This window comes from Monocercomonoides exilis, assembly GCF_001643675.1.
Source record: "Monocercomonoides exilis strain PA203 chromosome Unknown scaffold38-1042076, whole genome shotgun sequence".
Classification (NCBI taxonomy): domain Eukaryota; phylum Preaxostyla; order Oxymonadida; family Polymastigidae; genus Monocercomonoides; species Monocercomonoides exilis.
The window spans coordinates 373,914-386,784 of NW_027150583.1; the positions used below are offsets into that span (position 1 = coordinate 373,914).

Genomic DNA, 12,871 nt, shown 5'->3' on the forward strand with positions numbered 1-12,871 from the left:
TCTTGGTGATTTGCATCAGCCTGAGCATGTTTGAGCTGCTTAGGCACACAGCCACAGATGCACCAATGCGAGCTATAGTACTGCATTAGAAAAGGGATTTTTCTAACAGATGGAGGAGCGAGTGACTGTTTATATCGATTGCTTGCGAAAAGTGAATTGGTGGAGAAAACTAGCATGAAATTTGAACTTGGTTATATATAACAAAACATATGGTGCAACGCTGGCTGTTATGTTATGAATGAAAAATAACTCAAACAAGATGCAGAAAAAGCGAGTTGAATTTCAGAAAGATTGAATTGCACTGCTTGTTCATTTCGAGGGAAATATTGTGTACTTTGCATATCTTATACTCTGTACTTGTTTTGCGTGATTTTTGGTGGAAAGTTTGTTTCGCGGAAGAGGAAAGGGAATTGGGGGTTGGACAATGGAGGAAGCGAGTTGAACGAAGCACTCAGCAGGCCTCAATTACAATCTCATTTGCATTTTGCATGAATCCTACTGACATGCTGTCAACAAAGACATGGCGTTGAATAAGTCATTGAAAAGGAGTTCATTACTTTATCATTTGGTGAATATTTATTTTCACTTGCATCATTATCGGTTTAACAAAAAATACTCTGCTTTCGATGATGTTCTATGCAAGTCTTTATTGTCCAGTTGTCTGTGTTTTTTATGCGGTGAGAGGCAATCTTAGAGAACAAGAAAGCCAGCTAAGTTGATAATTTTCAATCCATTGGAGATGGGAAAATAATTCAAGATCAAAAAAGATGGTTTGTCTTTTTTATTATATTCATGTTTCTTAAATGGTGTGTTTTCAATAAATACAGATTGATCATGAACAGGAATGCCATGGAAAAAAATCTTCTTTTCATTTCGCAAAAGAGCAGAAATTTTGTAATTATTCATGTCTGGATTGCATTCAACGATGACACTCGGGACTTTTATCATCTGTCTTGAATGCTATATCATTTGACTTTGCTCAACATGGGCTTGAAAGAGAGAAGAAGCAGTTTGTCAGGATCATTTGTTGAGTTAATTTTGCAGAAGCTACTCGTTTATCGGAGCTGATAAGCTAACTGAGTATTCTCATTCAGAGCGCATCCAACTTTTTTTGTGACTTGTCATTGCTCTTTGTTATTTCAGAAAACTGTTTGATGGAAACAGCCAACTGGAAGATTAAATGGCAAGACTCGCTATTTCTGGTGAAATATTCAGAATTGAATGAAGTGCGAAAGGAATTAGGAAATTTTCAAAAAGAAATTTGAGTTGGAATTAATAATGGAGTGCATCAAAGAGGAGGAGAAGAGAGAGGAGGGAAGATGCAAAGATGGAATGGAAAATAAGGATAAATTGGAATGAAGAAGAAAAGCAGATTTGAAAAAAAGAGAGAAGAGAGAAAGAACTTAGCAATTTTTTGGGGGAAAGAGAGGATAATGTTTTAGGAGAAAGAGAAAGAGAGAGAGAAATATATTTTTTGGAGGAATTGAAGCATTAAATTAGACAAACAACTGAAGCTATTGCAGAAGAGGAGGAGGAAGAAGAAGAATTAAAAGGAAGAGGAAGAGAAGGAAGAGGAAGAGGAAGAAGAGAAAGAATTGTTTCTTTTGAAGATTTCTCCACTTTTCATGAAATGATGACTGAAAAATAAACCAAAAGAGAAGAAGAAGAAATATCAGATGTTGGATTAAAGAAATGAAGAAGAAGAAAATGATTGAAATAATAATTCCGGCAAACTCCCAAATAGATCTACTGGAACGGGGAATTTGGCATAAAGATACAATATGGTTATCACTGAAATAGAAAAAAATTTAAACGGTATGTTTTCATCTATTATATAATTGTTTTTTATGTAAATGATTTTGTACGGAAACGTTTTTTCATGAAATCAATATAATCAGAAAAATCTTGATTTTCAAATTATTAATGGGATAAGATCAAAAAATGATAATTGTTTTAAAAATCATAAAACCGAGATCCGGTTGTGCAAAAAGATAAAAAAACGTTTTTAATGATTGAGATGTTTGTTTAGGAGATGGAGATGGAGAAAATTGCTTCGGAAAACATCCTTTTGATGAAATAAGAGTTATGAATAAACAAAAATGATTTATTTTTTTATTTTTGTTAATAACACATTTCCGCAAACTTTTATCATACAGCACGTGCTTGAAACAACATATATGATCAGAATATGGTGTTATAAGTGAAATTTGCAAAACGCTATATTGCACTATTATGCCGAGAATTATTTCTCCGGATGCTGCTAATTCTCCGGATGTGGTTCAAAAATATTGACATGAGGCATTTTGAGGCTATCAGCAGAAGAAATGTGAAAGACGAAGGAAAATGAGAAAGAAAACACACTTTCTATTTTGATGCATGTGATGAGGAACAGAATATACAGAGAAAAGAAAGATGGAGAAAAAAGATTGGACTGATTAAGTTGAAGAAAAAAGGAAAAAGATGAATGGAGACGAGAAAAATGGTGAAAAAAGAATGGAAAGAATGAAAAAGATAAAGAGAAAGAAAGAAAGAAATGGAAAAAGAAATAGAAAAAGAAAAAGAGAAGAACAGAGAAGAGAAGAAAAGAAAAGAGAAATAAAAATGGAAAAAGAGAAAGAGAAAGATGCACAAAAGATATTTTCATATTTCTATCAACAAAACAACTGAAGTGAAAACTTAAAAAAAAATAACATTGAATAGAAATTTTCTTCATCGCTATCATCTTCCTCTTTGTTTTGTTCAAATTCTTTTTCTTCTTCCCCTTCCAAAATTTCACCTTTCTCCCCTTCTTTCCTATCCGCAGAAGAAGATCCTTTATCTTCGAATTATTCTTTTCCCTCTTCTTCTTCTTCTTCTTCTTCAAATTCTTCTTCTTCTTCTTCTCTGCCTCTCAGCGATTTCGCAATAGAAAACACACAAATAGAAACTTTTTCAATCAGTTCAGGTGCAAAATCTGTTTCCAGAGAGAAAAAAAGCAAGTGAAAATGAATAAATAAATGAAAAAAGAAAATTGGATAATGAAATAACAAATAGAGTGAAATGAAACAATCTGTATTTTTCACAAAGTTTTGCTGGAAAAAAAAAAGGAATTTTGGTTGATAACCGAATATTTGGGATGAAATTATTTGCTTTATGAATTTTGTTCCACCATTTGTTTTTGAATCTTTTTCGTTGCAAAATAATTCTTCAATAAAATTTTTGATGAAAATGAAAACTGTTATCCAAACATTGTTTTTCAAACAAGTCGATTGATTTTAAAAAGATGAAGGATTTCAAATGAAAAACAAAAAAATGTGTAATTTTCATATTTTCCGAAATATGAAGGAACAATTGTTGTTTAAACAAAATATTTTAAGTTATCGCATAATATTTGTCTTTATTGAATTATTATAATAAAGTTCCGATTGAAATTTCTTTTTTAAAGGATGATCATAAATGACCCTTAATAATAATAATTCAGAGAAGAAAAAAGAAAATTGATTTATCTCATCAGAATGAATCTAATGATGGTTATTGCTGCAATATTGGTGAACATTATTAATTTGCATTGCTTGTGCAACGATGCCACAAATGACAAAGTTGGAACAATTCCAGAATTAAATGTTTTGCAAAAAATTCCTGCAAGTGATTGGACAACTTCAACTGAAGCTGAAAACAATAACAATATAAAGGAAACTTATGTGCAAGCACAACATTGTGAAACAAGTTCTAAACATGAAGAATCTGAGAAATGGAAAGAAAAATGGAGAATGAATCAAAACAACAGAATTGAATCAGCAAACACAAACACAAACAGGAATATCGTCAAAATTGAAGGAGACACATCAAATATTAGCATCCACAATGAAAAGAAGATTGAAGAAGGAATTGAAGAAAGCAAGATGAAAAGTCACATTATTCTGGATAATTCATCTCTGTTGTGCATGAATTTGGGGATGATGGCAAATGGATTAACAAGTTCATTAGCCTTAAGAACTGAAAGTGTTGCGATGATAATTGGATGCCATTTTGAGGTCAGAAGCGAAATAAGTCCATTTGATTTGTGTGGGAGTCAAATTCATTTTTCAAACTTGACACTTCGATTTTGGAATTCACAGCAGACCCACATGCCTCCTCTTTTCTCCACGCAAATGAGTGGGTCGAAAAGTCACTCAGCCAATTGTGTTTCTGTTTGCTCGTCACGTTTTTCATCATTCCAGATGTCTTCTCCTCCATTTCTGTCTTCTCACTTTATTGAAGGGGTTTCACTCACAAATTTGATTTTCTCCAACATTTCAACAGTTCCAACACGCAGAGGAATTCCTTTTGATTTGGGATGTGGATGTTCCACTCTGATGGATGACTGTTCATTTTCATCAGTCTGTGATGTGTATGATGGAGGGATTGTTCCTTCTCTGAACAGTCCCTTGGCCTCTTTGGCAGCCTCAAACACCTCTTTTGTTGGATGCACACGCACAGGAAATGTTGAATTCATTGGAAGCAAAGAAAACCCATCGAAGCCAGGGAGACAGAACGAAACAGAAAATGGGCAAAACACATTTATTTGGTGCGAGTGGAACGGATCGAGGACAACAGGAAATGGTGAGACATTTGGCGATGGTACTTCGAACGGTGGTGCGATTTTCATAAGTGGTCAATCATCAGCCACTGTTTCAGTTTCGCATTGTGCATTCAAGGAATGTGTTGCTCACTATGCAGGTGGAGGGATTTCATGCTTTAGCATTAAATCAGTTGAGATTGCGAATAGCACATTTAACGATTGTTCTGCTGAAAATTGGGTTGGAGGAGGGGCATTTGCTTGCAATATTTCTTCATGCATTCGAATAAGCGGATGTGAATTCCAAAATTGCAAAGCAAATTGTCAAGGGGGAGGCCTTTATCTTGAAGATTTTGAACTGTCAGAAACTGGATGCGTTGCGGAAGAAAATGGAGGAGGGGAGAGTGCATGTGTGTATGATTGCAGTTTTGCTTCTTGCTCAATTACAAATTCATATGGCGGAGCCATATATTGCACCAACAATCCAATTTCATTCAAGATGAAGAACGTTAGATTTCTTTTTTGCTCTGCTTTTTCATATGGGGGGGCATTACGTATATTCACTGATAAAGCAACAAAGCCAGGAGATTTGCATTATTGTTATTTCCTTTTTTTTTGTGAATGCACATGCAAAACAACATCCACTCCATTTGGCCATGACGTTGCATATGCAGATTATTACAAACATTTTTTGGATTCTGGAAATCCGTTCCTTGAGTGCTATTCTTCAAATACTGATGACAGAAGATTATTTTATGAGCACTTTGATGGTACTAATTTTGTGAACAAGCACACTGAAAAGAAGTGGTGGTTGAAAAATGGAGTTCTCAATCGTCTTGTGGCTGCTGAGGGAGGCGTTGAAGACGATCTGTGTGGAATTGATGAGTCAAGTGCATGCAAAACCATTGGTATTGCTGTCAATCGAAGCGCAACACAATCGAGCTTAATTGTCACCCTGATGGAAGGGAATCACAAAAACGAAGAGACAACAATTGAAACAAATTTGAATAAGATGAGAGTTGAAGGGAAAGGAAGAGGAACAAGCATTATTGGAACATATTCGCTTTCTTCTCCTTCAACAACGCTGTTCGGCGTGAGGAGTGGGCAGCTGAAGATTCTTCATCTGGGAATTGAACACAACTCTGAAAGAGATTCTTCACCGAATGTGTTTGTTGTTTCTGGTGGGAGTGGGTCACTCTCATTGGAGGATGTTCTGATCTCGTCAAGTGTTGCTGGAACGAATGTTATATCATCATCTGTATTTGTAGTGGAGCTGTCACAGCTGAGGATGATTGATGTGGAGATCAAAGATATGAAAGTGAGTCAATCTCTGTTCTCAGAACCATCATCAGGAGAAGCTGAATCAGAAGAGAGTTTTCTGTCAAATGTGACAATTCGGAATGTGAATCTGACTGAAGGAGATGGGGTGGTTGTGGCAAAGAATGTGAATGGAGATGAGACATTTGTGGTGAGCAACACAACAATTGAGGAATGTGTATGTGAGAATGGGAATGGCGGAGGAATATATGTTTGTTTGCAAGGAAATGGGAAAGTGGTTGTGAATGGAACAAGTTTGATTGATGGATGTGTTGCAATGGGTATTGAAGGAAATGGAGGGAGAGGAGGAGGATTATATGTGGTGATGGAGAGTGGGGGATGTGGGTTGACAATTGGAGAGAATGTTGAGTTTTCGAAAGTGAATGTGAATGTTGCAGAATATGGGAAGGATGTGTTTGTTCATTGCAGGACTGGTGTGTTTTTGGAGTCAAAAGTGAATACAAACACATTTGCATTTTTTGACACTAGTGAAATTCCATTGGATGTGTTGAAGTTGAGTGGGAGTGAAAATGGGGATGAAAGTGGAGTGATTCCACTGTTTGTGTATTTTCATTCATTAGGAACGAAAATAATTGTTGATGGGAGTGGAGGAAATGGAATGGATCACAATCGATGTGGATTTGATGAATTCAGGTGTTTGACAGTTGATTATTGTGTGAACTCAAGACTGAGCAGTGCAGTGAATGAAATAGAGGTTGTCTCATCTTCATCCATCAAGGATGAAATTGAATTTTCTTCATTTGATGTGATAATTTCAGGCAGAATAATATCATCAGAGGAGGAGGAGATGATGCAAGTGGACGTGAGTGATGAAGGATCAGCCACACAAGACTGGCTTGTTGGATGTTCGAGTTCACTGACAATGAGCCGACTTTCATTTGTTGTGAAAGGTCAGTTGAATTCGAGGAGAAGTGCATTTATTCATTCAACATCAACACTCAACATGACGAACTGTTCAGTCTCATTTGAGAGTGGGGCATTGACCAATGGAAAGATAGGATATAATGTGATAAACATTGAGGGAGGAGTGTTGATTGTTGATGGATTTGTGATGGAAAGTTCAGTGACAATGAATGGGAAATCGCTAATAGCGATGTCAAATGGAATGAAATTGGAGATTTTGAATAGCAGAGTGAGTGGGGTGGAAGTGGAAGGAGGGAGTGGAGGAGGGGGATGTTTGAATGTGGAGATGAAAGAAGATGGAAGTGCAAAAGTTGAAGAATGTAATTTGTCATCAACATGCTCAGATGGAAGAGAGATGAAAGGTGGAGGGGTGATGATTTCAGTGGGGAAGGGAGGGAGTTTGGAAATGAAAAATGTGAACTTATCAGGATGTGTTGTGCCAACAGAGGATGTTGAGGATGGAGGAAGAGGAATGGGAGGAGGGATGTTTGTTGAGCTTCCTGATCAAATGGGATCATTTGTTTTAGAAGGAATGGAATTTGAGGGATGCGATGCCTGGAAAGGGAAGAAAATGTTTGTGTCAGGATGGGATCTGAGAGAGATTGTGAACAAGGAGCACTTCATATGGGAAATGAATGAAGAGGAGTTGAAGTCATTGGATGAGTTGTGTGGATGGGAGAGGAAGACAACAGGAGAGGAGGGATATGTGATTCCATTGGTTGTGTATTTGTGGAGTAATTGGAGCGGAAATGGGTTTGTTTCGAGAGAGAAAGGAGGAGACTTCAGTGGGTGTGGATATTCGGAAGCACCATGTTCATCAGTTGATCACTTAATATCGCTGAGATATTCAATACTTGGAGAAGGCGAATCACACATAAAGATTGTGGGAACAGGATTGCTCCAGAAATCGATTTCATTTTTATCATCATCATCGTCATTATCAATAACTCCAGTTGTGTCAATTGAGGGAGAAAATGAAGGAACAATTTTGAAAGTGAGCGAAGAAGGGGGAATGATAACATCGAATGTTGTTGTTTCATTCACTAATTTATCATTTTCTCTTCCAAATGAACTTGTTTCTCATTCATCGCTCATTCACTCAGCAACATCCTCAGCAACATCACTTTCAATCAAGAGGTGCTCATTTGTTTGTGAGGATTCAACAAAGGAAACGAAATATTGTCTGATAAAAGCAGATGGAGGGAGTGTGGTGATTGATGATTGCACCCTTTCCCAGTTCAATCTGGCAAAAGGGTTTGTCGAATTCACAGCAGATGTGAAGAGTGCAGATGTGATGAATGTGTCAGTTTCGAACACAACAATCTCAGGAAGCAGTCTGATATCGCTGAGTCAGCCATCCCCAACAAATGTGTTGATCAACAAAGCAAGAGAAAACACAAAACAAATCGTGAGGGTGAACAGCTCCTCATTTGTGAACATCACATGTGTGGAGAACAGGGCAAGTGTGATGAGTGTGGGATCGTTCTTGAATGGGATGGAATGTGTGATTGAAGGGTGTGTGCTGACGAAGTGCATGAGCGAGAGAAGCTTGGAAGGAGGAGGGATGAAGATGTTGATGAAGAGAGGAGAGTATGAGGTGAAAGTGAGTGGGTGTTCGTTTGGGATGTGTGTGTGCTCAACAGGGAATGGAAGGGGAGGAGGGATGATGATTGATGCACTTGATCCGAATGGGGAATGCACAAACACGGAAATGCCACCACTTGGGCTGAGATTGGAGAACATCCGATTCATGATGAATGATGCGTTTGTGAGGAAGGATGTGTTCATCCGATGCGACTCGATTGAGTTGCAGCTGAATGAAAGGCTGTTTGGATTGGACTTCAGCCAGGAGGCACTGAAGGGGAAGGACTCGATGTGTGGGAGTGACGGAGAAGGGAAAGTTGATGTTGATCTGATCCCACTGATCACATTCTATTATTCTTCACAGGTGTTTGTGTGTGTGAATGGGAGTGACAACAGGCAGTGTGGAGCACAGAACCATCCGTGTGAGAGCATTGGAAATGCTGTGCAGCACATTCAACGAAGCATGATGAATGTATTGTGGATTGATGGGGAAGGGATGATGGGAGAGGAATGTGTGATTGGGGATGCGAGGATGATGTCGATGGGGAGGGAGAAGGCGACAGCGCATTTTGAAGGGAAGACAGAGGAAAGCGGAGGGGAGAGGAGCATGATGGTGTTTGTGAATGAGAGTGTGGTGGAGAGGTGTTTGTTTGTGTTTGGAGAGATGTTTGAGAGCACGCACAAATATGTTGTGAAAGTGAAGGAGGGGCGGATGGTGATGAATGAATGCTCATTTGAGGGTTCATCCAGTGAGATGGGAAAGAAGCTGAAGAACACACTGGTTGGGGTGGAGGGAGGAGAGATGGAGATGGTGAGATGCACAATCAGGCACATCCGTCATTGTGGCAGATTGGTTGTGTTCAGTGGGGAATCATCGAGAGTGATAATGAGTGAGACAAGGATTTGGGATGTGGAATCAGAGGGAGATGTGGTTGTTGTGGAAGGGGAGGCGAGGGTGAATGTGAAAGAAGTGGGGATGGAGAATATCACAATAATGGGGGAGTGGAGTGTGATGGCTATGAGAGGGTGTGGAGATGGGAATCTTTCAAACTGCACATTCAGTGGGTGTGAGAGTGGAAGAGAGAAGGGAGGGATTGTTCTGTTGAGCAGTTGTGAGGATGTAAGGATTGAGATGTGTGATGTGAGTGGAGGAGTGGACAGGGCAGATGAAGAAAGAAACTTAGAGAAGACGAATGAGAAGGAGGAAAAGGAGGGAAGAGAAAGGATATGCAAATGGAATGGATCGATCGTTGGGGTTGAGAAGAGCAGGGTTATGATGAAGGATACGAGGATTCGGGAGAGTGGGAAAGGGGGATTGTCTGTGAGTGGAGGGAGTGTGACAATTGAGAAAGGAGAGTTTGAGAACAACAATCCATTCATTGAAAAATATCCATCAGTGAGAAGAAATATCCTTTGCTCTGATTCTGCGTCATTGACCATCTCCAGTTTGAAAGGAGGAGATGGACAAGAGAAGAACACCTCGCTTTGGATTTTGAATGATGGATGCACCCTTGGTGAAATTGCTGGAGAAAGGTCATCTCCTTTCTTCATTCCCAAATTGGAAGATGTTTCTGTGAATGAAAATGACAGCAATGTTGTTGTGAAATTCAAGGGAACCCTTTTTGTGCCATGTGATTTGTCATTCAGACTTGTGTATAAAACAGGGGATGTGGAGTTGGTTGAGACATATCAGTTTGAGGAAGACGGTTTTGTTTCAGAAACAGAAGTGATTGGAAGAATCCCATCAGAAAATATTTCATTGGCTTCAGATGAAACAGAGGTGTCAGTGATGATATTGTTTGGAAAGCAAAGGGTTGCAACTTCTCCACAGATTCTGAAGAACAAAACAGAATCAAAGACAGGAGATGAAAAAGTGGTTGAAGGAAGGAAAGAAGGGAAATCTTATTGGTTGTTGATTGTGATAATTATGGCAGTTATTCTTTTGATTGTTCTTATTGTATCAATAATATTCATTGTTCGATGGAGAAAACAGAAGATAAGAACAGAAGAATTGGAAGTAATTGTGAATGATAACATTAGAAAAGATCCAAAAGCTTTTGAGATGGTGACGATGGAGATGTCTCCTGAGGAGCAGTGGAGGAGAGCAGAAAGAGAGGCAGAGAAGAAGAATGAAGAGAAGATCAAGAAGAGGGTATATGCGAAAAGCTTGGGACACTCAGAATCATCGGAGCATCTTCTGTCTGAGAGTGGATCGACTGAATACATCCTTGGAAGGGACTCAGATAAGATCCCTGATTGGGCATTAGAAAAGGTTGATGAGAATGGTGAGGAAGAAGAGACAAGAAAGCGAACTCCTTCACCATCTATCTCATCCACTTCAACAACAGACACTTCAGATACAGATTCAACATTTGTTCGAGGGGAGGATCTGTGTCCGACCACCTCTTCGATGTCGAATCTGGTGGATGCAATGGCATGTTCATCCCCTCATGAGAAGCTGATTGTGGATTTGAGAGATTCGCTGTTCATGCTGTTGCATGGAAGGAACGAGAAGAAGGAGATGGCGATTGGCACTCTGCAGGAGAGGGAGCAGACAGCTGCTCAGATCCTGTTCTGGGTTGCGAATGGGGCACTCCACTCATTTGACGAGATGGAAAACCCACTTCAGTCACTTGCCAATCTGAGTCCTCACATTGTGTTGTTCTCTGAGCACATGGTGATCTGCATTGTGATGCACTCTGACTTATTGTCAGATGATGATTCAGATTCATCCTCCATCTCCTCATCAACTGTTGTGACATCTGCCAGCGATGATGATGAAGACTCTCTGCCCTCATCTGCGTTTGAAGATGAGGATGACTTCAAAAAAGAGTGCCTGAGGTGGAAGGCACCTGAGCTGCTGATCAACAAGAAGTTGGGAGCAACAAAGAAGTCAGTTGTGTTTTCGATTGGGATGATGCTGTGGGAGTGCTTGACTCTGGATATCCCGTTTGGAGAATATGATGCGGAGACAGCAGGGCAGAAGATAACATTTGGAGAAAGGCCATCGCGAAAGATGATTGCAGGAAGGGGAATAGATGAGGTTGTTGGAAGCTGCTGGGAAGAGGAGGCGAGCAAGAGGATGGGGCTGTTTGAGGTGAAGAAGGAGCTGTTTTCGCACTTTCCAGCGAATGCGGTTGTTGTGACAGCCTCAGATGCGATTGCATATGCTGAGGGCTCAGAAAGTGAGACAGATGATGAAAAGGAAGGGAAAGATATTCATCAATCAACAACAACAACAAACACATCCACCACAACTTCTTTAACAGTTTCTTCAACAGCAACATCAAAAACAAGAGAAAATGAAAAAAGCGGATGAATTGGTTGATTGAATGATTTTGAGAGGAGAAAAAGTTTTGTTTTTGCATTGTTTTGAATTGAGTATTCATAAAATTTTTTAAGTCAATTTCGTTTTTTGTTTTTTGTTTTTTTGTTTTTAATTGTTTTGAAAATTCTCAGTTTCTTTCCTTCTTGTTGTAATTCCAATCTGTTTTGCGTGTCAGCACCTCAGTCTTGTTTTGTGCAAAAAAAAAATATTTGTTTTCATTTGTTTATAGTCAAATTTTCATCAATATTCGTGTGATAAAATATCTTTGTTTGCTTGTATTTTTTCAGCTGAATGTTTTTTGTTGCATATGTATGTATTTTTTATGTTTGCATTTATGAATCGTTTTTATTTCAAAAAATACAACACCAACACTTTATTATTTCAGCAAAAATGTTCCATTTGATAATTTATTTTGTTTGTTTGTTGGCTTCTGAATATCACACAAACATTGTTCAAAGTGTTCTTTTGGGGGAGAACAAAATTGAAGAAAATATTACAAATAATGGACTCATTCAATCGGAATAGATTCAGATGATTTCTTATTAGTCAATGACATTGTTTTTGATAATTTTCCTTTTTGTTGGAAAAGAAAAAATGATTGATAAGAAACTCTTTTCCAGCAAAGCCGTTTCAATGGAACCAAGCTATAGATGAAAATCAAAGAAGTGTGATAGAATGCTTTTCAAGATGATAGAGAAAGAAAATTTTTTCATCCTCTGCGAAGATCTTTTCAATGAGTTTTGCAAAACAATGAGAGAAGAGAAAATATCAGTGGAATATTCTGTTCTCCTTTGAGGGCACATTTGCCATTGCAAATCTCATTAAGAAACTCGGACCGAATGACTCAATAAACACCAGCAAGCAAATTCATCAAAAGAATGATAACAGAAGAAGAGGAGGGAACAAAAGAGAGGAAAGCAAAAATGGTGATTGGCCTTTGTGAGAGCTCTCTATCTCTATTAAACAAAGGATTTCGCTTTTCAATGTAAGTTCTCTTCAAGCACATTGCTCGCCTGTTGAAATTTGCATAGAAAAGAATGATGGAAAAAAGAACATAAAAGTTGTTGAAATGGAAAATTAGTTTTGACAGGCGTTGCTATTGATAAAGTGTGAGAAAGATAGTGTTTTTTTTTCAAAAAAGATAAAAAAATTTGAATGAAAAAATACTTGAAGTTCGATGT

At 38.3% G+C, this 12,871-nt stretch overlaps 1 protein-coding gene across 1 annotated transcript; it reads left to right on the forward strand.

Annotated features, from left to right (window-relative positions):
- Window positions 1-3,494: 3,494 nt before the first annotated feature.
- On the forward strand, window positions 3,495-11,681 carry MONOS_9722 (uncharacterized protein; the record flags this gene model as incomplete). The annotated part of the gene is made up of 1 exon (XM_067880249.1): window positions 3,495-11,681. One exon carries the CDS (start codon window positions 3,495-3,497, stop codon window positions 11,679-11,681), a length of 8,187 nt encoding a protein of 2,728 aa, XP_067723178.1.
- Between the last annotated feature and the right edge of the window lie 1,190 nt (window positions 11,682-12,871).